The sequence below is a fragment of the Prinia subflava genome, chromosome 2, assembly GCF_021018805.1.
Source record: "Prinia subflava isolate CZ2003 ecotype Zambia chromosome 2, Cam_Psub_1.2, whole genome shotgun sequence".
Taxonomy (NCBI): Eukaryota; Metazoa; Chordata; class Aves; order Passeriformes; family Cisticolidae; genus Prinia; species Prinia subflava.
The window spans coordinates 109,090,047-109,117,155 of record NC_086248.1 but is presented as its reverse complement, the minus strand read 5'-3'; the positions used below and the strand labels follow the sequence as shown (position 1 = coordinate 109,117,155).

The 27,109-nt window shown below is 41.5% G+C and overlaps 1 protein-coding gene across 1 annotated transcript in view; it reads right to left on the bottom strand.

Annotated features, from left to right (window-relative positions):
- MACROD2 (mono-ADP ribosylhydrolase 2) overlaps positions 1-27,109 on the bottom strand; it is an 837,487-nt gene that overhangs the window by 327,942 nt on the left and 482,436 nt on the right. The window contains exon 6 of the mRNA XM_063391546.1: positions 19,871-19,992. Coding sequence (XP_063247616.1) covers positions 19,871-19,992 — 122 coding nt within the window. The remainder of the gene's footprint in view (positions 1-19,870; positions 19,993-27,109) is intronic.

Here is a 27,109-nt window from a genome sequence, read left to right as displayed (position 1 = left end):
GTGAAAGTATCAATAAGGAAATTATATATGCAGCAATTTTTTAATTATCTCTCATGCCAGAGGATAAAGGGGCAAAATGAATCCCTGCTTAATAACAACACCACTTAATAATAAACGAGCACAGAACAAGCATCACAAAGGTAAGTAACTTATGTGCTGTCTGTTATCCTTTAGTGGCCTGTTTGGTCTGCTGCTTAGATCAAATCCCCTGATGTGAAACACAGATTCCTGTTACATATGATTATACCAAAGTCAGCCCAACGTGGACAATCAGAGCAGGCCAGAAGTGGAAGGATGGCGATTTGGGAGCCAGTTAGTAATTAATGGCTGCTGATCACTGATTTGGTGATCCCTAACTAGCCTTTTCCCAAAGATGAAATAGCTAAGAGAATTACTGTGTACTACATTTCCTATACAACACGGCTGCATTAAAACCCAGTTGATTGCCTATGAGATAGAGCATTAGTCCCTTAACCTCAGTTCTCTTCACCTAGGATATATTCAGAAGTGTGGCTTCACCAAAAAGCACATGGCTTAGAAGCTGTGTTTTCCTGGAGGGATAAATTAGTGCCAGCATCTCCACATCTGCTTCATAATTCTCTTCCATCCTGCCCTGGCTTACTCAGAATCACAAACAAACGAGACTCAGCGCTACTTTCCCCAAAGTATTCGGCTGTCAAAGATACTGATCTAGAACATGCATAGTTATTTAACCTTTCGAAACTTTCTCCAGCTGTCCTTCCCCCTGAAAGCAAGGCTTTCTTTCCCAGTGTGAGCCTCCCAACACTAGGAATGTAAAATGTAACCAGGCTTTGTGTTTTGAGTGGCAGCTGCTCTGCAGTGGCATGGGACAGGAGGCAACCACAACTCCCGGCACAAGGTGATGCCTTGAGTTTTGGCTTTCGTGTTTTTCAGACTCTGTGCTGCCCAGGGGTGCAGTTCTGAGCCCCATATTAAATGCCAGTAAGCTCTCTTCAGAGTGGGTGCACAAAACCAATCCTTTTCCTGCTGCACACCAAGGACAACTTTCAGCCTAACAGCAAAACGAGGGTGGGCTGAAGGGAGGGAAAAAAAAAGGATGGGATCTCACAACCTGGAGCTGTAATTGGACAATTAAATCCCAATATGCAAATGGACCAAAAGACAAAAATGTAAGATCTCGTGACTGCTCAGCCAAAAAATGGCTATTTTTGCAGCCATTCTTGGTCCACCTTGGGTGTAGCCCTGGCCAGGCCCTGTCCTGCCCAAGGTGTATCTCTAGAGGCCTTTCAATAAATCCCTGCTTTATTCTCCAGCTCTGCCCAGTCTCTGTTCCAAGTCAGCCTTCCCAAGGCATCAAAGGAAACAAAACCTCACCCTGCAGAGAGGGCAGCAACCACCACCCACACCAGAACCCAGATCAGCACCTCACAAAATCACGTCCTCTAAGTGCTTCTGGTCTGCCATCTCTGCTGAAAACACAACCTCCAGTATTTAAAAATAGAGGGACTAAAACCCCACTTCATACCCAAATGGTCAGCAGTTGGACAGCATTGCACCATCATTCAATACAGTAAAGCTTTTTGCATCCTAAGAAACATGAGATACACTAAAAAAATCCATGGGTGGGTTCATTTTAGCCCCCCTTGTGAGAGCATAAGAAAAGTTAGATTTTGTTCTCTATGAAATGACAATAAAAACATGAAGATTTTATTACATTTATATATACATATATATACACATATATCCCTCTATATAAAGTACCCATTATAATTATTTAAAGGCTTGTGGAAGAGGGAAGTGCTTCACAAAGAATTAGTCCAAAAATAGAAAACTTTCAACAGTGCATTTAAAAGCACTAACATTCAAGTGGCAATTTCTAATTCCCCCCTCCTCCCCACTATTTAGATATTCTGTTGAAACTTTTTACTTCTTTAACACAAAAACTGCTTTTAAAAAGCAAAAAAACATTAAAGAGCAGCAACAGAAGACCCTAATGGTTAGTGCTTTCATTGAGAGAGAAATAAAAACCATTTCAGGGGCTAGGCATTATCAGCTTTTTCCCTTTCCCTTATATCTCTTTTGTTATCCTCTGCTGAAATCAGAACGTGAAAGGAAATATCCCTCACCATCACACATGAGGAGACATCAGCTGATTTTGTGAGGAAACGCATCAGTCAATAGTTATTGCGAGCTCTAATATTCAGATGTCAAGCAACGAAATTCTGTATTTGCAGCCGCACAACTGCTTTTAGAACAACTCGTTTTTTAAAAAAAATATTGGCAATTTAAGCCTTAAAGGAAATTGTCTCATACATTCTCAAACCACCCTGCAGAAAATAGCAGCTACAGACATTTGTAAGGATTTCAGTCTTTGCAGTGACTGGAACCCATGAAATGGATGGCATACGGAATGAAATGGTTTTGCTTGATGAAGGCTGCACATTCTCTGAACAGGGAACCAACTGGGATTAAATATTCTAATTCTCAGTCTTAGAAAACACCGTGATGGACAGCTTTGTCAAGCTCATTAATACTAAAGCAACTGCTGATAATTGCTCCAGGTTCCAACCTCTAATTAAAGCTAAGTGGCTCGATTTGCATATAGTAAACAATAGAAGTTTCTTGTGATCACACTCCCAGAGGCCTTATCAGCTTCACAAATACAGTATCATTAAAACTTGAATGCTAATTGCAGTTAATTTCTCAATGCAAATAGGAGTAATTCAGCGGACATTTAGGTCTTTCTTGCTCAGACTTAGCACTGCAGTTTATCTAAATGCACCCCAGACACTTACCAAAAATAACACACCAGGAAGAACAAAACATTCCACAACTCTCCCTTCTCTATCACGTTTAACAAAATGATGTCAAATGTTATCAAAAGCATTGTCATAAACTGAGCAAGGTAAATCAATTAGCCTTTCTCCATTTGTTCCGTTTATCTGGGTAACAATGCAGAAAAAAACAAAGCACTGCTAATTAAAAGTAATTCAGGCTAAGCTATGGGGCTCACATGACCAACTTCAGTAGTATTATAAAAAGCCTTTCCAAAACAATCCTTATCTTAAACACTGCCTGTGTAACGAAAACAACCCAACAATGTAGAAATCTGCATCTGTTGGGAAAACATGTAAGATGCAGTACAGTGTCTAACAACAACACACTTCTAATGTATTTGTAATCTCTCCTGCAGCCTCCTGTGGCAACCAAAGGTGAAGAGGAAGCAGAATTAGAAGCAGGAACTGTTTTGCCCACATGAAACAGCAGCCAGCACTCTGGCAGCCTCAAGCCCAGGTTAGGGAAGGAGATTTGGTGCTCTGCACACCCCTGCAGAGAGTGGGGATGTGCACAGAGCACCACGAGCAGCACCAAGAGCTGAGGTGAATCACTCACACCCAGCCAGCCCCTCTGCTCAGCAGCACCCGCAGCAGTCGGTGCTTGGGATGTGCCAGCCCTTTACCCCAGGCTGTTCTTATTAATCTGCTTCAGAGAAGGCTCAGATCCTCTCCCATCTGCTGTATTTCAGAATTCCGTGTGGCCTCCAGCAAAGTCTGTGTAATGCAGTGACAAGTCACCGAGGAACAGCTCATCCATAGGTGCTACAAAAAGCCTAGAGCAGTGCTGACAGTGTCACTGGCTAATTACTGACTCCATATGGACCAGGGAAAACTCTTCTTCTCCAAAGAAGCTGCTTTAATGAGTGGGGTTATGATTTCCATTGACAGTCCCTGGTATTTTTACACACCTCCACACTCCTTCAGTCAAGGAACAGGTGGAAAGTGAGTCATTAGGGTTCAGAGATACCTGCCCCACAACAGCTGCACATGCAGAGAGAAGTAAACTTCATTTCCCATGTAAATATTTACAGATGCACAAGGCCTCCATGGGGTGGCCAAGGCACTCCCGCCTTGCTTTGAATGGAACCACCTTCTGCTCCAGCCTGCCCCTGTCCACACCAGCCCATATCCTTTTCCAAGGGAAAAAACCCCAAACCTCCAAGTTGTACAATGAAAATATGTACTTGGTAAATACCTCATTGCCTTTCCTCCTTCCCTTTCAGACAGCCTCAGTTTTAACCCTTTTTTCCCTACCCTCTCATCCTGCCATTTTTTATAGAGGATGCAACCCCTGAGTCACCTCCCAAAACATCCGAGATTTTCTTTTATCTTGACCCAGAATTCCTTTTAAAAATAAAAATAATAAAAATCCAACACTATCTATTCTGCCTCCTTCCATTTCTGAGGTACCTGAAACCACGTTCTGCAACCAGATGATTTTTAAAATTGTATTATTCTTCACTCTTTCTGTCAGAGATCCTATAATCAGTCCTCCTCTAGACTGAATTTCCTAATCACTTAAGCATGTCTTTTTCTATGCTGGACGTTACTACAGGAATGTCTCCAAAGTGTGCCAAGGTTTTCAGTCAATCCAAGAAAATCAGAATCCTTCCTGCACGAAGCTCTTAAACTCACACCTGTCACCCAAACACAAACCTTTGCCTTACCTCACTAGGAAAAAATGTCAAAAACCGAGGAAAGGAAAACAAATCAAATGTAAGAACAGCCTCGGTTCTCCATGCACAGTTTGGATTCATAAATTGGCTGCAGTTTATGAATCCAAAACCTACCAACATGAATCAGCTCCCAGTGGATGTCCAGCTATTCACAACTACTCCACTGCTGGGGCTTTGCCCATCACTGCTCCTTATGGCAAATGCCACCTATTAGTTTACAAAGTATACCAGCATTTTGGTCTTCTAAACTATGACTTTCCACAAGCCTTTAAAATTTTTTATTCCATTTAAGTGATTGGAAAGCAGGGACCATAATCTGTGATAAGCACATTTAAATTGCCTGCAGCAAAAGCTGAGGCACTTCTGAAGTGAAACCCCAAGTACACAATGATTAAAGTCATAATAAAAAGAAAATTCATGTGAAATTGCGTGAAAGCCTGTTTGCAAAAAGTTACATTTTTGACACAGTTCTGCTCTAGAATGCTACCTCACTTTGATCACTTCCATTGGTGCTGTTTCCTGACATCAACATGGCAATGAGTGATTTACCAGAATTACGTACAGAGCCTTCCCTTTGCCCAAGATTTGATTATCACTTCTTGATGGCAGTTTTTATGCCAGCTGAAGACATTTGGAACGCTGAGAATTTATGAGATTTGCCTCAGATATCCAGCATGGGAGCCTGACACCAACAGCTTCAGCTGAGTCCAAACTTTTCATCCTCAGTGGCTGCGAGAAAGCACTTAATGATCATAATTTAAAGACAAATGTTTTAATTTCTTTTGGGGCTGGGGAGGGGTTGCTGTATTTCAAAATTCAGGTTTTGGTGGGCTACTTGTTTTTTTTTACTAAAACCAAGCATTTCTTAATGTGTACACACAATCAATACCATTGTGGTCAAGAGCTCTTCAAAGATTTTATTTCTCCTGATAACAACTGAGATGAGGACAGAGGTGTAGCTGCAAGCTTACTGTTCACCATTAAGAGAGCCTACTGCATTAAAGGTTTTATTTATTCTTCAGCCTAAAATGTCACAATGTATTCTGGGGGAGCTTAATGAATATACAAAACAAAACTTTGGGGAAACAGGAAAGTGATCCACTGTATGTAAAGCCTTTTTTTAGAGATTTCATGGCTCCCAAAATTTTACAAATAACACTATTTCATCCTAAGTGAGCCATCATTTGACATGAACTTAGCTCACTGACTAAATCTTTCAGAGTAGTGCTTCCCTTGACATCCACAGAACCCACCAGATTTACCAAAAAACTGAAAAAACCCAAAAAACCCCCCAAAACAAAAACAAAAAACCACCCCAAAAACTTAAGAGTATAGAAGCACAGAAGGCTTCCTGAGACTTTTCTGATAAAGTTTTTTATTAATATGAATCAGTTCTTCCTAGTGAACGAGAAATCTCTGCACTATTACGAGTGCCACTGTTGCTTACCAGTTTTTAAAAGAGCACCTCCCTTTGATCAGCTGCATTTCTCTAATGAAATGCAAGCTCTTTTGCATACCAGAAGACACACGGAGGAGACAGGCAATCATCTCAGCAAAAACTTCCCTGCTGACACTGGTGCTGCCACACTCTCAGCACACACTGAGGTGAAAAACGGATCAGGAACAACCAGGAAAGCATCGAGTCTCTCTCTCTCTAGGAATAATTTAATTAAACAACACCACTTGTACATTGATCACTTCACAAGATCTGCAAGAACTGCAAAGGTTATGTGTCTGATTTGTATTTTTTATATATATATATGCTTTGAGGAAGACTTTGACTTGAAGCACCTGACCTTCCTAACACCTGTCCCCATTCCTGCTGGAACTCCAAAGGACTACACGTGCTTCTCAGTAGCCTCTCCACAAGGGTTCATCCCATTTGGAACTCTGCCTTGGGAAGGATTTTTCAAGTGCTGCATTAATGCCTGGGTATTCCTGCCTACTTGCTATTCTCCTGTTCAGATTTAACTGCTGAAATAGGCACTGCTCACAAGCCAGAATTACAAGGGAATTGTTACCTTTAACTAACAAAAGCTTTCACAACTCAGTCCAAACTACGTAACATTTTGTTTGGCTGAAAATGCTTTCATTAAGTCCAGACTGTAATTTAGGTACTAGTGAGAATTTAACTTCGCATTTTCTACTCCAAGGCATTTTCTGGAGCCTGTCATTTAACCAGAATCTCCCTGGCTCTTTTGTAGCATTCCATTTATTTTCCCCTAACTACCTCATAAAGACTTGCAAGGTGCATGCATTTGTTTTATAAACCAGCTCAGCTCTCCCTTCTCTGCCGGGACTAAGCACAAAGGGATTCGGGAGAAAGTCATTTTGTGAGGTGATACTTTGCATATTTATTCAGAGAAGCCCTTCACTTGGGGAAAATGCAAGGGCTGGTTTTCTTAACAAGAAGATAATAAAGAAAAATGATTTCCTTTATTCAAAGTGCATTTGCACTTCAAAGGGAAGGGATGATGATGAATTGTGCTCACACATCCAAGCCACCCAGTTCAGAGACCACAGACGGCGTGACTGTGATGGAGCTCCTCGTGGCCAAGACTCGTGAGCGTTTAGTCAGAACAGGAGAAGTTCTCTCGGTCATCTCTGCTTCCTGCAGAAACTCTTCAGATGATGGTGGCAACACTGGGTTAGGCCTTCCAAAAAATAAGCCTGACTAAGGCCAAATACATGACAGCAGCAAAATACCTCCATCCCCAACTACAAATGAGGGCAACAGATGTACCACCGGAATGATGCGCGATAAATGGTGATTAACAACATCAGCAGCTCCTGCTTTTAAAAACATCGATCACGAGCAATTTTAATTAAAGTGAACGGTGAAGGAGGTGATTTGGCTCAGCATCCATGAATTTATCAAGTGGGATGTTGCTAAGGCCTGATTACAAGCTGCAGTCACTGCTACCATCAGGCCTGAGCAGAATTAGCCGTCATTAACGTCATTAGCTTCCGGGGGTGAAATATGATGAATATACATCATCTCAGATGGCAGCGTGCTCAACTGAACCAGTGCAGGCAGCACTGCCACCTCACAGTCCTCCAGCAGCCTGCTTCCTGGAGCACCAAATGGCTGGTGGTCTAATGAAACCATATTTTTCTTTTAAGAACACCAACACTCTTAATTTTGCTATTTTATTTCCAATATGGTGCTATGGGCTTGCCTGCTTTCCTGAGAAAACAGAGAACTGAACTGGTGAATGATGAGTATTCAGATATTAATACTGCAGCAAAAACTGATATTATCTGTCACGTTCTTCCAGGGCAATGGAGAAGAGATGTGTTAGGGAGAGATAACCAAATGACAATCTTTACACATCTGCTGTTTCAGCTGGGCCTGGATACAACTTTACTTCTATTTAATGCAACTCAGCAGCTTTGATAGCCACAGCCCCTTAAAAATTTGACAGATTATCCAAAAGGGTTGGAATAATGAAGACACACGAGAATGAAGAACCAAAGGGTGATGAGGAAAGATCAGAAAAATGATTAAATAAATATCCTACGGAATTTGAACACGATGAAGCACACTTTCAGGGATCAAAAAAGGGATGTACATAAACAGTGAGGAAGAAGAAAGAAAGAAAGCTGCAGACAACAACATAACGATTCAAGACTGCAGTAAATAATAATACCATGTTTAGAACAACATGTTTCTCGGTTAAAGAAAGAAAATACGGCACCAGAGTACACAAACAGGGAAATTAGAATGCAAGGGAGACACGAATTTAGCAGAAGGAAAGTGAAAGTGACGGTTTGATGACTTCGATTTGTCTTGAGCTTGTCCTTGCCACCAAACTTAGCCTTGTATTTGGAAATGGAAGAATAAACTGGCGTGTAACAGAAGTGTGAGAAATGCTTTGAACCATTTGTATTTTGCTTAAAAAAAAAAAAAAAAAAAAGAAGAAGACCCAGCTGGAAAACACGCTCACACAAGAACTTGAGACATAAATGAGAACTGAGTAGGAGATGGAGATTTGAGATCAGTATCAGACACATTTCAGTGATCCAGACTCACTAATGGCAGCATTTCCTCCCTCTGCAGGGGGTAGGCAGGGACAAACTTTTCTGCATTGCACAAACGCTCTGCTGTCGAATCTCAGGGACAGGACAATGGTCGGGGGAGGAGGGGAGGGCAGGAACATTTTGGTTTCAACATGCCAAAACACCAAGAAGCAGGTTTGCAAAGACAGGCATGGACACATCCAGGACATGCCAAAGTCATGAACACAGAGAAATCACACTGAAACATCACCTGCTTGCAAACCAGGGGGATCCATCCCAGCACTGCCATGCCAGAGAAACTCCCTGCAAAAAGCCTGACTCTGTGCTTGGCTGAGGGATGGATGCATTCCACAGTAAGGAAAACCAACAGGTAATGAATATAAAAAATTGCTGGGCGTGTGCTCTCCCGCCTTCCTTGTGGGTTCGGATGTGCTTCCAGTCTTCCCTTTTCACACAAGGAGGGGAAAAATTGCCCTCTGGGTATGGAAGTGTGGACTCAGCTGTCCAAGGAGGATGTGTCAGTGGATAACTCTGCCCAAACACTGAGCTCATCACCCAAGGTTTCTGCCCAAACTACATCAAGCAGTAGGAACAAAAACCACTGTCTTGTGTGGATTCCACCTCTCTGGAAGTGCACGGTTCTGTGGCTAAGATTTAATTCATAAAGGTTTAAAACAGCCAGTATATGTCAAAGCAAGTTCAGAAATCTATGGAAACTCAAAAACCCCCATCAATACACAGATTTATCTCCTCAGAAAAAGATTCACAATGTGATATGTCAATGAGAATAGAATAAATAATCATTTTTACTAAGATCCCTAGTAAACTAAATGTGCCACAGCTAATTATAATCTGCAGAAATGTGTGTTCTTGGCTCACAACTTTTGCTCATGCAGTCATCTTTTAGGAAAGACATAACAAAAGCAAACAAAAAAGTCATTTACCTATAATTGACCCAATCAAAATTATTCTTTCCCCTGGCAGTGATCCTCTTCTATGAGAAGCCACAGGAAGTCATACTACAGCACCACATCTTTTATATCATATTTTCTGTTACCAGAGCAACTAACTGTATTTGTTATATTTGTTTTCATCTCTGCAATGAACCAAACTCTAAATCCTGACTGACAGGCATCACTAGGAGTTGATATGGGAGTCGGCTCTGAAAAATCAGGCTGCCTAACTGTTTATTTGAATGTGGACTGCATGGAGTTTTTTATTTGGTGAGAACAGTTTTTCCCAGATGACAGAAATTAATATTTCATCAGAATAAATACTGAAGTACCAGTCATATTACTTATATTATATTACTCCAATTTCAATGGTTTTATACTTTAGAGACCTTAAAAGATAACGTGACATCATCCCACACAAATAATATTAAAAACCCTCTCAGGTAAGGGTATAAATTTTGTAACTGACTACTGAACATGGCTGTTCCTTTATATGTGTAACTACAATTTAATATATCCTTTCTGCATAATGTAAATGGCTCCAAGCAACTACCAGCAATTCAGGAAAATCATATTTAATGAGTTGTCAAATAAGGCTCACAAAAGCATGCCCCTTCCGATTACTCCTCAGAATTACTTTCCAATATATCTGCTCTGATCCTAAATAGAGATTATGCTCTCATGATTTATTTTTCTTAACCTACATAAGTATTATGATGCCCATCTGATACACAGAATAATTTATGCTTTTAATTGCTCATTTCCTTGCTTCATATTAGCTATATAAATATAAAAAAAATGTTCAAAATAACTGATTTTTTAAATTTTCTATTTGAAAAAATGACTGATTTCAAATTTAAAAAAAAAAAACCAAGTAAAAATTGCATGGTATTGTTTGTTCTTTGCATAGATAATGTTTAAAAAATGCAAATGGGATGTACAGAAGTGTCTCAAAATTATGAGATAAAAAAAGCCAAGTGACAAGGATGTTGGGAGAACAGTGCAGTGCTAAATTGCAGCATCACACGCTCTCTTCCTCAACATCAAATTGCAAGGGGACAAAAAAGAAATCTGGTACTGATAAGTCACTATCTGCCAGAACGCCCTCTTTACATTTTCAGGCATCACAGAAGGTACCTCCAGGAGAAAAAATCTTGTGAATAAGCAATTTCTAATTTCAGCAAAATTTGACTCCTCTTCTGGTGGCGGAAAGAATCACAGCAGTCAGTGCCAAAAAAAAACCAACAAACAACCCACCCCAAACAAACCAAGCCTGTTGGAACTTTTATTTTGCACTGCTGCTGCTGCTGGGAATCCCGTGAGCCTTCACAGGGATTGCAGTACCAGGGACTGCCCTTCCAGAGCGGCCACGAGCCCTCCTGAAGAGGCTGCAAACTGCACCAAGGTGACAGGGAGCAGGCCGGTGACAGGAAGCCAGGCACAAGGACAACAAGAGCTCTGCACAGAGCCTGATGGCCACAGCTCAGCAGCTCTCCGGGATTTGACAGGAATTTGTACCTGCTTAACTTTCACTATGAATTTCCATTACAACAAGGTGCTATTCAAATGAGGAGCTTCTTAAACACTTGACTCTGCACAGCTGAGATGTGCATGCAAATAAGGATCCCTCTAGCCCACTTTTATTACTTTTTAAATTCTCTTTCAATCCAAATAAAGCACAATTTCCTCTGCAAAGAAACATCAAGCGTTCTCTTCCTCTACATTTTATGATGTAGACTTTGCAGCAATCCCTGGGTTTTATGAGCTGTCTCATATAATGAACATTGTGGTCCACTGTCTGACAGATCTGTACTTTATCCTTCCCTAATGAGACAGTTCCCCAATTATTGAGCCAACACGCAGCGTTTCTCTAGGAAGTTTCACCCTTTTAAGCACAGAATTCCCACAGGGTGATTGGCAAATTACCACACATTAAACCCATGACATACACAAACATGTAGAATTTACTCCTGAACTTGTAATTTCCTTTCTTTCCCCACCAGTTTGGGGTAGTTTTTTTTCCAAACTGCTCAGTCAGTGCTTCATTAACCCCCGCCCAAAATAACTCACCTTCCTCCCTCTTCTCATCACAAAGATCACCATGTTACAGGACAGCTACAACGGGAGAACAAAATGGAGAACTGAGTCTGACTGGCTGTGGGAATTCCTGGCTCTTTCCTGCTCCAAGGTCAGGGCGAGTAAAACTCAGGAGACGTTTTTGAAGTCTCGCTCAAATTTATTATCCTTATCCATTACAAACTCATGAGATGTGAGCTCTCTCTAACAGGTCGAGAAAGTGAGCTAAGATGGTGTCTATTCCAGGTTATTTAAGCCTTAATTATCAATAACAAGATGACATCTATATTATTTGTTTCTAGCCCAATAATGATCACCCAAAACCCGCAGTGTGGACTTCTTTCACACAGTTACAGAAAACCACCCAAATTTGTGAAGAAGAAGGAAAAAGAAGGTGCAAAAATACAACTAATTCACTAATCCCAAAGCTCTCATCTTGGCTCCCATGGATCACCATACACTAAAATATCCCAAATCTAAGTTTTTCACCCTGTGAGATCACACGATGCCATCCAAAGGACACACACACACACAAATTCTGTGCTATCACTCAATTTCAAAGCTTGTTCCAAGCCTTCAGAGGTCAAATGAAATGCTTGCTTGAGGGTCAGCACCCCTAGGCTAAGGTGTTCATCCCTAAGGGGGGTGTGGATATTCCTGTTCAGGAAGCAACCCATGAATACTCAACTAAATACTTTTAAAAAAGGAAGTCACAGCAGGTTACGGCATCATCACTGCTACAACAAATCCTTTCTGTGTGGTGCCTTTATAAAACACATTCCCAGCTGATCACTGTACGCCTCTGAGCTGCTTCTGCCACTCCGAGCCACGGGAAGCAAACACTGTAATACATTTCAAGCACCAAATCAAACAAATCCTCTTCCTCCTAGGAAATGTGTACTGCATATATAACCAGAGGGGGGCAGAATCAAAATTTAAATGCTAGTTGTGGCCCACCTACACATACTGGTGGAGCCACAACTTTCCTAAGCAATTTTCCCAGTGTTTTACCAACCTCCCAGTTAGGAAATCACTCATGATCTCAAACCTAAATGTCCAATCCTGTAATTTCAGTCTGTTCTTGTCCTGTCCCCAGCCCAGACAACAATTTACTTTTACTCCTCAATAGCATTTTATGGATTAGGGTTTTTTTATCTTCCTCTCCTCATCTTTAATCTCTGTTCTGGGTTTAAAATCCTTTCTCTTTCACTCTACTTTTGGTGTGTTTCTAACTCCACTTCTGAGACATGGTGTTCTCACTGGACACAGTAGCACAACACATAACTCCACAATTTTTCCTGTTTGATTGTCATTCTACAGCTGCTCCTTTCTTGCTTTTTCCCATCATTTTTCCCATAACAGTGTAAGGTTGTCAACACACCTCCAGGGCATGATCCACTACAAACTTGAGCTTACTCTCTGAGGACTCTCTGTCCAGTGCTTCAACCATTCCCCAGCCTGTTTCAATTGAATGAGCATCTCTGTTTAGGTGCAGCAATTTACACTTCATCTCGCTGAATACATCTCATTTCATGAAACCCAGATTGAAGAAGCAGGGTTCAAATTCAATCTACCAAGATCATCTCGGAAGAAACAGTTGGGAGCACATCCAAAACAAAGCAGCAGAGTCACCTTTGATCAAGAAAAGTATGGCCAACTACAATAATTTCTGGAACCAGAGGGAAAGATCACAACCTCCTCCTTTGATGCCAACATGATGATTAAGCAAACTGAAAAAGTAGGAGATTAATTTTTAGGGGTATTAGCTGGAAAATATCTAAAAGAAGGAAGCTAGAAAGGAAAAAAATACAGGAAGGCTAAGCTGGAGAGAAAACTGAGTCTGAAAACAGAACATCAGTCAAATCATAGCTTACAAGTTAAACAAGTGTTTCAAAGAAACAAATTAAGTGGATTTATGACACTGCGGAAATTTCCTTCCAAAGCAACTCTTCTGATTGATGGATATGAATCTGTATCAGAAAACATGACAATAAAGCCAATCTTTAAGAATTTCAGACTTACAACTCATTGCTATGGCAACATTCTCAGCAAGACATAAGTTTTGTTAGGAAAAAAATAATTTAAAAAAATCACTTTTCTCTAAAACATAACTCTACAGCATAAGAGAACAAGACAGGTAAAGGCAAGAGTGTAAACCAAACTGTTAGACCAATACATAACAGTGCACCTCTTTAAGCATCTTCCTACAATTCAAAGAAAATTCCTCTTTCATGAATTTTATCATTTACAACAGGAGGAGCTGAAAACATGCTGGGTTTGAAATAGATATTGCAAATTGCAGCCTGTGAGTTATAATTGAAGATTCAGGCATCACAGAGGCTAAACGTGTCTCCACTCCAAGGAAGTTCAATGAAACTGTGCAGCTGAGAAGAAGCACAGCCTCCTTTTGAAAGTGGAGACAAGTACCAAGAACACTGGTGCATACCTATTTTTAAAATCCCTAATTACAAATATTTTAGACAATGAAAAAAAATTTGGTTGTTTCTCAAGTTCTTCAAACATCTAAGTGGCATGTACCTCTCCTGAGGGATTTTTGTATGCTGCTCTGAGTATTTATTAAGTTGGGTTTCTGTACAACAAGGTTTTACTTGTATTTCCATGAACTCTCCCAATCACAGACAAAATATAATTAAATGACCTTTGTTTACGAAAAAACAGCTAAAAAAGGGATAAGAGTTGAAATTCCCTGTGGATTAACTTCATTATAAATGAAAGGACTATCTACCAAAGCCTCAAATAACACTCCGATTTTAAAGCCCTGCAAATGCACAGCCCGTGCCATGCACTGTGCAGTGCCAGAAGAGCCCAGGCAGGGAGGCAGAGCAGGGATTTCAAAAGCACGTCCTGATCCTGTTTCACGTCCTTTTGTAAAGCAGCTCCCCCAGTGCAGCCCCAGCTGTGTGCACAGGAGGGACACCCCTGCTCTCCGGGAGTATCCCATCATTCCAGGTCACTGGCCACCCCAGCACTGGGCAATGGCTTTTCCACTCGACCTGACGATGAGCAAGGCACCCTTGAACAGGCTCTCTCTGCCATTTCCACATGCCCTTTTGCCTTTTCATGGACTTCAGACAGCAGGAGCAGCGTGGCTCCTCTGAGAAGTCCAGCTAAGAGGTTTTCCCTGGAGCAGGACAACTTTCTGCATTCACAGCACAAACACCCAGGCAGAAAGAGACAGATCTTTTCGGTGTGGGGATTTTTTAATGCCACACCAAACTAATCTAGTAAGTCTTTGGGACAGCATGAACTCTTCCCTACCTGACTCCAACAGACCAACAGGAAAAAAAAAAAAAAGTATTTTGTATATAATATCGTTAGTATTAGCTGGTGATACGCAGAGCTCTTTTTGCAACTCAAAAAGCCACATTCTTAGAGGATTTCCTGCTGCCCTCTCTGGCCCCCTATAATTCTCCCTCGAGGTGGAGGTCAGAGGGTGCAGGCTAAAGAAATGCTTCTTGTTAGAGCTTCACAATTCACCCCCTGCCAACATGAAGCCTTCCTGAAGCCTGCAGCTCCAGACACGGTGCTGGACAACAGCAGAGCTGTGCTCCCAGACAGACCTCCTCCATTTCCTTACCCACTGTGGGGAACCCTGCCTCCTCTGCAAACACACTGCAGCTCTTCTGGCCTGCATCCCACCCACAGCAACACACAGAATCTTGTTTTCATTTTCTGTGCAGTTCACAAAGTCTAACTGCAATCCGGGCTCTGACTGACAGCAGTTGATTGAATTTTTTTTTTTAACCACAAGCTAAGTCTGAATGAAATAGGTGGCAGGGAAGTGTTTGATGTTCAGAAAGCTTCCAGGGTATCAGATGGCTTCAAAGAAGTGCACGCAAAGAAAAGCAGGATGAGAGGTCCCATGAAAAACTTAGAGCACCACAGAGTAAATAATTTCAAAGGCTGTGTAAACAGGGGACCAATTTAAAATCTGAAAACAGTGATTACAACTCCCCCAGTCTGCCTGCTAACTTTACAATTAATTGGCCTGTAAGACTCTTATTTAGAAAACCAGTACAGAAAAACAGGGGGGAAAAAAGCACTTATTAGACTGGTTTTTATTGTATCTCCTTTCAGTAAAGATTTAGTGCCTATAAGGTATTTCCAGTATTAAGGCAGCAGAGACTTAATTGATGTATGATAGCAATCCCTAGTACTGTGCAAAAGAGACCAACATCAAAATACAATTTTTTTACCATTAAGAGATTCTTCTGAACATTTTAAGAAAATTAATTTGCTCAAACACCAACTATTTACTCTCTTCACACTGCCTGAAATATTTTTTCTCCCATTCAGCTGCACCAACTGAAGTGGAGATGAACAGAAACCTGTCTCAAGTATCCCCTTTCACCAGACAGAGGATTACATAAATAAGACTCATCCAGCACAAAAGGTTCCCCCTGACCACACAAACAGTCAGACAGCAGCACAAGTGTCCTAGAGGGAGCACAGCTACGAGTGCAGAGGAAAAAGCAAGGCGTGGATTTAGGAATGCAGGGTAACAAGGACACACTAACACAAACCGTGGTAACCTGGAAGGCAGATGGAGCAGATGACCTGAGAGGGGCTAACTCTGTACAAAATAGCTGATGTGGCATTTAAAACCTCACCTTGAATATAAAACCTTTCAGAAAACAGGCTCAGGAGACAAATGTCAGGGGCTGAGGATGATCAAATTTGTTCCTGAGGCTTTTCTTCCTGCCTTAATGGCTATGCAGATCCTCACCCACAGCTGGGCTGCTGGTGGATTATGAGCCTTGGCAATCACTCTGATGGGCATTTCATTACATTCCCTCATCTCATTTTCAGTTGTACCCAGCTTTCCTTATTTATTTTTTAGATACCAAGATAATAACACGTTCAGATGAGATATCAGTGCTCCCTCAGGAGTTAGCCAGAGTTGTTCTCATCCATGCCTGGACACCTTGGATGTGAATGCAACCCAAATTACTGTCAGCTCCACCATGTAATTACCCCGTTGTCACACAGACAGGGACATTGTTCTCTCCTCCCCTCCATAAAGCTGCATCTCAGAATTTACACAGTATTTCAAGGCTACTGCTTCCCCTCCTGTGTGTGGAACAACTACATGCACACACACATAAGAGAGTTGGGTGCATTTTGAATCCCATTCCTCTTCTCCCTAGTCCACTTTGAACTGAAATACAATCTCTATGGCATCCATCATTTCTCCAGAGGCAGATCAACAACAGTGATAGTGAAACAAGTAACTGCTTTAAGTACATCTAATCTGAGACTTATGATTTGAGACCATTTCCTTACTGTGCTGGTTTTCTGACTCTGACTGTGAGCTGGGTTATTTTACCCCTCCATATGCTACTCCATCATTTCCTGTGCTGAGTTCTGCTGTAGCTGTCAGCTACATTTTTGACCTCTCTTCCTTTGTAACAAAGGCAGAAACTCCCCTCTGGTGCTGGAGTGGATGCTGATGAGGTTATATTCACAGGCTCTGATCAACTGTTATCATACATCTCTGTCCTTTTCTAGTGGTTGCAACACTGCCTATGTAGTATCATTTGTAAATGTAATTAATGAGGTGTTTATGTACTCTTCAAAAATCATTAAGAAGTGAAATTGAACTGCATTTAGTGGTGCACCCTGAGTCACCCTGCATGCTTTGGTCCAGCTCCATACGGTGCCATTCATCATCACTCTCCATTCATAAAGCCTCCAGCAATTCTAACTCCTTTGACACATTTCATGCTCAAAATATTTTCAGTTGTGGTGGGGCTTTTTTCCTCTTTTTGCAATCATTTCTAGAGTTGCCTTCTCTGTTTTGAAGGTAACAGATCCGTGCTGTTACAATCTAATGTCTTCCTGCTTCCTTCTCAGTTATTACAATGCTAGTGCACCGATGCTGTCTGGTTTAGGTAATTCTTGTAGCATACTGCAACCTGCTGTCACCAGTACCTGTTTATTTATGTGTCATTAACATATGGCTTTCCCTCCTTTTCCTCATTATCTACTTTAAAATTCATTGCTTTTCTCTTTCATGTACTTATTTCATCTTCTTAACGAGGCAATCAAAATAGGCCATCTATCGGCACAGCTGATTTTCTCTTATTTCACACAGGTAACCTTTTTGTCCCCCTCAGTTTTTATCTGTCTTCTTCCTACTGCAAATATTTCTGTTGCCATGAGCCAGCACTCAAATGTTGTCTATTTGAGTCAATTTTAATCCTTTGTTCCCTCTAGCTGGGTCTCTGCAAGCCTCAGAAACCTGTATATATTTTACTTCACTTCCTTTCCCTTCCCTCTACACCTACAGTGCTTGTGAGACCCACTTACACTCTGCACTCTTTTCCTTCAGCCTCACAGTAATCTACTGCTCCCTAATTGAATGAATTACACATTTTACTTTTCTCCAGGCTTCATTTGTTCATTAGGACAGACACTCGAGCAGCCTTCACTTCCCTGAGGCACCGCTGAAATGGCTGCACTTTGGGCTTTTCCGAACGGCCCGTGATCTGTCATGTGGACTTGAAAATCCATATTGCTTGCTAAGCTTCTAACTGCTGCCATGAATGAATGGCTCCTGGCTCCTGCTCAGTTTGTGCAGCTGTGTTCTGCAAGTCTGGGTGCTGAGCATCTTTTATCTCAAACAGGTGCACAGTCAACAGCTCTTAACCAGCGAGGAAATAACCTGTGCATGATTTCTCCTGTGGTTAGCTTTCCTCATTAAAGTAACAGGCCAGTCACCATGAAATATCAGGCCAGTTTCCATGAGTACAACCCCTTTCCATCATTCCATGTCAAACACCATGCCACCACCTAGAATGTCCCAAAAATTTCAGACTCCCGACAGATACAGGCATTATCTGCACTGACCAACGCCTGCTAAAGTTTTTCCTTTGTTATTTCAATACTCTTTTTTTACACCCTTTCATTATTATTATTCTATTGTCTTTTTACCAAATGACATTAAGAATTTTATTCACACTTACCTGAATGCTCCAAAAGCCTGTAACTGCCCAGAGCAGGCAGAAACAAGGATGGATGTAGGAGCAACTGCACAAGGCTCTTACTGGCTCCAGTGAGAATCACAGCAGACACCAACAACCTTCAGTGTTTAAAGAACACCACGGAGGGGCTCAAAACATCCCCACCAACCCAAGGGTGTTTTCAGCTCTAATTTTTATGCCTAGAATTAAAAAAACCCCAAACCCACCAAAGAAAACAAACCCCACAATGGTTTGTGTAATGGCAAAATGAGGGATTGCTGGTCAATTTTGAGAAGCAGAGAGAGGATGTCGTGAGCACACAAAGTGCTGAAGAGCAGAGCTCTCACCAAAAAGAAAGGAATGAGTGATATTCATCAGGTCTGACTCTGAAGGGCACAATCTACATTCAGTTCCAAGCCCTACAAACTGTCCTGATGCTTGAAAAGCTTTATTTTCCATTTGTGATATTTCAGTGTTAATAGCGTGCCCTCACTGAATATTCCATCCCCATGTAACCCCACTGGTTCAGCTAACACTCTCAAGATTGCATGTTTGCACTCCCAGTTGCCAAACACATGTGCTATCACATAAGCAGCCAAAATGACCCCAAAAGTGTCAAGTCAGGCCCACAACACAAATTCTTTCTCAAACCCACAAGGAACTAACCTGTGCATATGTGAAGACTTAAGCTGCAACTGCGTGACCTACGGAATTAAAGCTCTGGAGCTGGAGAGGGAAACGCTCCTTTTCTCTGTGGCCTTTGAGGTACAAAACTGCACCACATATTTCAAGTTCAATGAACTTCATAGTTCAATGAAATATCACAGAATAGGCTATTTTATGATCAATTTTGGTGAGAGGGTGCTAAAACCAATGACCAATTGACCGATACCCTTATTTTTAGGAAGAAATATTAATGGGTAGAATAAGCAACAAATGAATCACTTCTCAGCTATTTAGGAGCCTATACTGCAAACAGTTATCCTCCTGACCAGTGGCTTCTTAGGGTTTTTTAATAAATAATACAGTATAAGAATAAGCCATAGGATCAGCTTCCTCCCTTCCTTAGTGAGACAGCTGTTTGTACTCCTACTACCAGGCATGCTTCCCCTAATTCCTAAAATAAGATCAGCCCTTTCATCTAGCAATTGTTTTGGCCAAATCGTGTTTAATTTGGGGGGAGTTTCATATCACAAAGGGTAAGAAATGTATCTGGAAGCTTACAATCATAATTATTCTACATCAAGGACAGTAAGATCCAAACCAGAAAAAACTAGATCCAAAAACAAGATCCAAAGCCTAGATCCAAACTAGAAAAAAATGTGTTCGTCCACAATACTCACGATTGATCTGATGTTGTTTTCTTTTGCCAGTTTCAGAGAGGACTTATAGCAACTTGCTAGGTTTTCTTTATGAGTGTCAGTGAGATGGCCTCTTGCAATTGGCCCCACAGTATGGATCACATCTGCAGTGAATAAAAAAAAAAGATAAAGAAACATTAAAGATGCTGCTGTGTCACTCATCAATCCGATCTGGGATGGTAGCTACACACAAAGGTAGGTAAAACAATGCAAACAAATGTATTTAACTGTAAAACACATCATAATCTACACGTGCAGTAATTAAACCTGAATCAGTAAAGGTTAAATTTTAAAGAATTTGGACTAAAGGAGGAAATGAGAAAGATGCAGTGAATGCTTGTTACATGTCTACTGCAATGCACACACGGGAGAGATGAAATGTTTGCACAAATCCCGTAAATCTACAACTCCACAGCTGTAAACACTGCAGAACTTTGCAACTCCTGTTCCCACTGCTCCAAGTCCACTCACTGGGCAAGTTCACTCCACAGAACCCCATCACTGCTGGCGATGCACAGGTCATCTCTGCTCTCCCTCAGCAACCATTTGAAAAGAAGAAAAGCTAGCAATGTGTTGGCTAGTCAAAAAAACATGCTTTCCTCTCACATCAGAGCAGATGGAGATGCCATGCAATAAAACAAAATATTCTGTTTGAAGAAATTGGTGACGAGCAAACAGAGAAAGCACAGTCATCTTAGGAGTGATGCCTTTGGACTCATCAAAATCAGATGCTGCAATCAATCAAAGTCTCTAAAGTTCTCTAAGAAAAATTAATTTAAGAGCCTGGAGTAAAAAAAAAAAACAAACAAAAAAACAAAAAACTTTGACAAGAAATCTACAAATTAAAAGGTACCATGATTTTTTTTTAAATCTCCCTCCTTTCCCCAATTATTATGAAGCACATTTACTTTTTACATATCATTCTTCTATAGCATATATGAGCATAATAAAATGACTTATGGTGGCAGATGTACATTTTAATTTGCCTTTCTTTATAATTTCCTACAATGCAGAGCAGAAATAAGCAGTGGCACTATTTATTTCTTTTCCATGTTGCACAAACTGGGATTATCCCAACACTTTCAACTGCAGTCCTACTGGTCCCCTGTTAGGTTGTGTTTCTGTCCCACGTGGGGCAGGGTTCCAAGAAACATCTGCTGTTGCTACACTCCAGAATATTTGAATTTACTCACAAATCCTGCAGAATTAACACCATTATTCTTGGTCCAAGCTGGTTTTGATGATTTCCATCCAACATATGCCAAAGCATAAGAGAAAATGGACAAACTAATATTAAAATGTAGACTGTCTATTTATTTTAAACTCAGACATCATCTGTCAAGTCCTAAATGTCAAGCTACCTAAAATGTGGTTTTTATGCTGAGCCACGATGTTCTGAAAAATTCCAAACATTTTCTAGACATTAGCCACAAAGTACTGACAAATCAGGAAATAAAAGCACGTCTGATCCCCAGTGCCCAGAATCACTGAGGAATCCGCTGCGATGGAAACTGAAACCTGCAAGAGCTAAACTTCCCAACTGCTACAGAAACCTCCCCTCCTGGGAAGTAAATCAAAGGCTGAGGACTCTTCTCTCCATTCTGATCACAGTAATTCTCTCCAGTTGTGGGAGCAAGATGGAGAGATCGGGTAATTTCTGTCGAATGTCACAGCTGCCAGGCAGAGCCCTCCCTGCAACGGAGCCATCGGGCAGGTGTGGAGCCTTCATCCACTGCCGAGCAGGGTGACAGCAGGACACCAGCACAACCCGTGAGTTCAGGACACAGTTACACCCTTACACGTGTTTTAGCTGCCATCATGAACGGAGAACTATCAAGAAAGGACTTGAAAAAAGGAAAGAGCTGGTTTAAAATTTGCTTCTGTGTGCGGAGATAAGGTTTGGGAGTGCTTCCATTACCCAAGACTGTAATTTCTGTTCGTGACTATAGCAGTTTCCTGGAGGTTGAAACTTTCCAAGGAACATTTTTGTTTGGAAGTGCTGACAACTTCACAGAGAGGGGAAAAAAGCCCCCAACTTCTCGACTTTTTTCCCCTTGTTTTTTTATTTTACAACAGGTGAATTCTAATTACTGAGCCAGAGACATGATTTAGGAGCGGACTTGGCAGCCTGGGTCACCGGATGGACCCCATGACCTTAGAGGTCTTTTCCCACCTAAATGATTCCATGATTCTACAGGGAAAGAGATATACTCATGAATCTCATCTCAGTCAAGTCCCCTCTACATTTACAGACACAAAGATCGGAGTTACCATGATGAATTTCAAATCCACAGTACCCAGCAGCCAACAAGCAAATGAAGGAACAACTATAAAACCAACTTAAAAAGAATGTGTAAAGGATGAGTAAGAAAATAAAAAAACCATAAACATTTCCTTCTTTTGGCTAAGGCTGAGTTGCTTGCATTTCAACTTGCAGCTCCTTGAAAGCTGAAGTATCATGGCTTAAATTATTCATTGATTACTTAAAGGCAAGAAGGAGTTTTGGGGAACAGATCAAGTACCAATTCTTGCCAGAGTCTTTCTGTATCAAACTCCCACAGTCTAATTTCTAGATGCATTTCACTTACTAAATCCTTAGTTCCATTGCTTTAGTCTTTCATTACTAAACATTAGCTTTAAGCCTCTTCTAAATAAATGCAAAATGTTTTTGTCATTTTTTTTTCAGAATTCCCAATTTTAGCATTTTCACAGCAACTTGTCAGCAATCCTGTATTGCTGCACCAGACACTTTATGTAAATAGTTAACCTTTAATGCAGTCATTAGCTTTTATGTTTAAATTTTCCCAAGTCCATCACAGGTGGACAGGACACAAAAGATGGTTATGAACTGAAGAGGCCCTGACCAACCCAATCTATCACGAGACATTTTACGGCAAGGGCTTTGGAATTAGATGATGGTTAAAGTCACTTCCAACCCAAAGCATTCTGATTCTATGAACTGGTTTATAAAGTATCACAACTATTGTAGTTGTTTACAGCATATTATTGGCAAAGAAATCCTTTTCCTCGGCACATTATTATTCTGAAACACATTATAAAGATTTTATTAGCAGAGCAGCATTACTAATAAGCCAGTGCTTCATGGTTGGCAAACAAACAGGGAAGTAATAATTTCATCGTTGTGCATTGTCAATAAAATCAGTGTATACGTACATTTCCTAAACTACATGTTATTCTGCTCAAGCTATTCCAAAATACCTTAAAGTTTGCAGGTGGGCGAACCCCTTTGAGATTATACAGGAATAAAGGCAACAAACCAAAAAACCCAACAGCTCTTCCCCCTCCTTCAACCCATGCAGTCACTACCTGAGAACCAGACTTCACAGGCTGAAGCAGCATCATTTATTTTTAATATACCAACAAAGACTGTCAAACTTGAAGCTTGTCTGCCACAATAAAGTTTCCTTTCTGCTCACATATTATCCCCTGCAGAGAGATGGAGGGTGGAGGAGTGTGTGCCATAGGGGAGGTCTAGAAACATTTGGCCACAATGGGAATTCAGGGCAGAACTGCTGTCCCGCTGCTCTGGCCACCCACTACAGCTGCCAGCCTCTATTGTGAGCTTCCAGCACTGCTGGCAAGGACAAGCACGGATGTGCAGCCCCAGCTGGCAGCTTCCACACCCAGCCAGAGCAAGGATCCACCCTGGGGAAGAGCATGGGCTTTCCAGGAAAAGACTGCCACAGGACAGATAACGCAGGCATGAGTTTCACCAAAGAAGGCAAACCGGCTGCAGCAGCAAGGCAGTGGGGAGGGGCGTGACCATGGCCTGAAGGCACACTGTGGACACTAGGGCCTGAAACAGAAGTGAAACATCATCTAGAGACTTTTAAATTGGGGAAAATGTAGAGAAACTCAAAGAAGATTCAGCTTGGCTGGAAAAGCTGGCTCCTGTTCGCTCTTGTAGCACCTGCACCCTTTGGGGTCTGAGCACTTCTCAGTGAGGTCAAACAGGAGAGATGCAAACACTTCCCAGGAACCAAACCACATTTTTTTGATCTTCAGAACCAAGTAAACAGGTCAAAAAAGGGAACAGCCACCACCCAGAGAATGCCACACTAACCACCTGTGGTATTTTAACTTTGATGTCAAAAGAAGCTGCCAGCACTGCTGTGGAGTTGCTGATTTACCGTGGTCAGTCTTCCAGCCAAGCGCACGGATAGGAAACTTCATTAAGAAGAGAGCTGCAGTCCATGGGTACATAAATCACTTTGTGTACACAGAGCAGAGATGTTTGCTTACATTTTTAATAGTACATTGAGGTGGAGAGCCCCCAAGGAAGGCACATCCTTATCTGGGATTCAGGCCACAACAATGGATCAAACTGCTTTTAATGCTAATGAAGCTGCTGGTTTAAAACATTGTTTATGAGGAAAGGAGACATTTCAGAAGTGAAACTACAACTTCAGGAATGTGAGCAGCCTATTACTTTGGTATACAAATTGCTCAACTTTTTCATTTTCTATTTCTAGCTACATGTACTTGCACATAAAAAGTGCATTTTCAGATAATTTTAAGTTCAGCCGAAACGAATCCCACAGGATCGCAGTCTAACTGTGTGTCTCCAAAAGTAGATTAGCAGAGCTGAATATTATAAATATAAGACATCTTTTATAAATCACTGACTGCTGTGTGTGACTACATACAATACAACTCCTAAGTTCAAATGCAGTTCTCTGCTTTGTCTAGGTATACACTGCGTTTATGAGCAGTTAGAGTCAGTCTCAGGTTTTCAGGCTTGGGGCAAGCAGCACTGCTCCATCTGAACTTTGTACCTTTTGTAGCTGCCTTCAGTGATTAATTAGCTGTTTTGGGCTAACACAAAAAAAATGTTTCATTAGCTGCAAAAGCTACGATATCTAGAAGTCATTTGTGTAAAATATTTAAGCCGTTTTTCACTTCAATGGCATTGTCTGCCGAGGAAAGGTAAAGAATGTATTTACTGTAAATTATTAACCAGCATCCCTCATTGCGGGTTAGACGTGTATCGTAACTACAAGACAGCACAGTCAGAAAACAATATTCCCCAAGGGAGAGGCGAGGGATTTGCAGAGTGTGAGAGACCCCTCGGGGAGCGGCAGAAGTTTGCCCTCAATAGCCGGCATTTAGCAGGGAGCTCAGCGTCTGGGGGGAGCTGACAAACACAGAGAGCTTGTTCGGCTCCGCCATGGCCTCGACAGCCGGCCAGGGAACTCAGCCACACAAGGCACAGCCCAACCTTTCTGGCACTCGTGCCTGTCACTAAATACAAGTCCCGAGTATGTCTGCGCTAGCCCAGAGCGCTCCCCTCCCACCGGTGAGCCCCCAGCGTCGCCCTGCCGCCAGGGCCGTGCCACCGATGGCGGGGACAAAAGCAGGCTCTGCTGGGGCGGGAGAGCGAGCGGTGCAATTGGGAGACACAGGACTGCATCCCAAAGCGAGAGGTTTTACAAAGCAGTTTGGGGCCGTGATGACAGATGTCAAAGCAGCGGCCAGACGGACGGCCCCACAGCTCCCACGGAAATAATTGTCTGCGTGTGAAGCTGGAAGGGAACAGCTCTGCCTGGGATAGGCACAGCTGTGATACAGGTGAACGGGAAATGAACACGACAGGACTGAACACGAAGCTGTGACATGCACATCTTGTTACTCCTGGTTTCTTTTTTAAGCTCCCCTGGAAGAATTTGCAGCAGAAGGGCTTAAGTGTTATCCTCATTCCCCACCTTCCTACCCAAATAAAGACCTTAATCTACCTAAGAAAACCAGAAAAGATGGAATTGTGCTGCCCCAAGCAGATTTTGTCCTCCACACATCAGAGGAAACCTCACTTTGCTGTGGCAGCAGAGCTCAGCCAAGCACCCTCCTCATCGAGTGGCTTGTGAAAACACACACCAAGTGACCCCCTTGACCCCAGCAGTGCTCTCCACCTTTCACCATTGTTCTTCACAAGTGGACAGGGCTAGAGACAAAAATGTCCTGATCTGTCTTTTTGTTCATGTTTGCTACACATAGGAAAGCATGCACCACAGAGATTCTCTGTTTTTACTACACTGAATATCAAAAGATCTTTGTGAGCCGGTTTGGGTTTAAATCGTTTGTTCAGGCTTTTCAACACTCAAAAATAAACTTGCTTACCCTAAACTGAGAGTATTTATTCTTCAGACACTTAGACAGAGTCTCAGTCTACCATTCCACAAAAGTTTTACACCAAAATCTACAACCTGGTGAAGGATATGCTACCAGCCATGTAAATTCAAGGAATATTTAATCCCACTTGATTCTTGATTCAGTTGACAATCTTGCAACTATTACCCCCAAAAACACGCAACACAAATCAAGTCATAAAAATGCAAATGAAGATTAAGTTAACTTCAGTTCTGGTTGTGGAATTGGATTAATTACAGAGGCACAGAAATCAGAAATGAGCTAATTTATGTTCTTAGCTTCTCAAAGCATGGACTCCTTATCACACTTCATCTGTTCTCAGAACCCAGCCCGGTTCTGTTGAAGTGAATTTAGTTACCTCTGCTGGAGTACTGCACAATAAGCATAAATATACCCTTTAGGATGTGAGGAAAATAAAACAGCAAAACAAACCAAAAATCCCAAAACAGAACAGAAATAAACCAAGAAAACCAACCATCCACAAAAAAGTCCACAAAAAATCTCACTCAGCCTCACTACAAAACATAGTACCAGATTCCTTTTATCCAGAAAAGATTAATACTCAAACTAAATTTGTTATGCTTTCCTCTGAACAGTGTACAGAGTGCTCTGATAATTTAACAACAAGCAATGGCAAAAGCTCTTTATTTTCTATTTTAAGGATTTTTTTCTCTAAAAATTCTATTTTGATAACTTCCAGCATTTCTTATTAAAATGCTCTTTATTATCCAGTGAAGCTCATTGTATGGGTGTTGAAACAAAGGAAGACATCCCAAGAAACAAAGAAAACAATCCAACGTGGTTATGTTTACCATGGCCATGGGACATCTTAAACACCAGCAGATCCCCAGATACTGTGCCAATACTCCACGGCTTTCTTTCCCTTATTCAATTTTTTCCATTTTTAACCCAAATTATATGTCCTTCATGTAGAATTTAGGAGTATTAGCATAAAAGCTTACAAAACACTGACCTTCACTTGGAAAGGACCAGTGATTATAGCAGAAAGTTTTCACAAGACCAAACTAAACAACCCTTAATCACAAATTAGCAGCA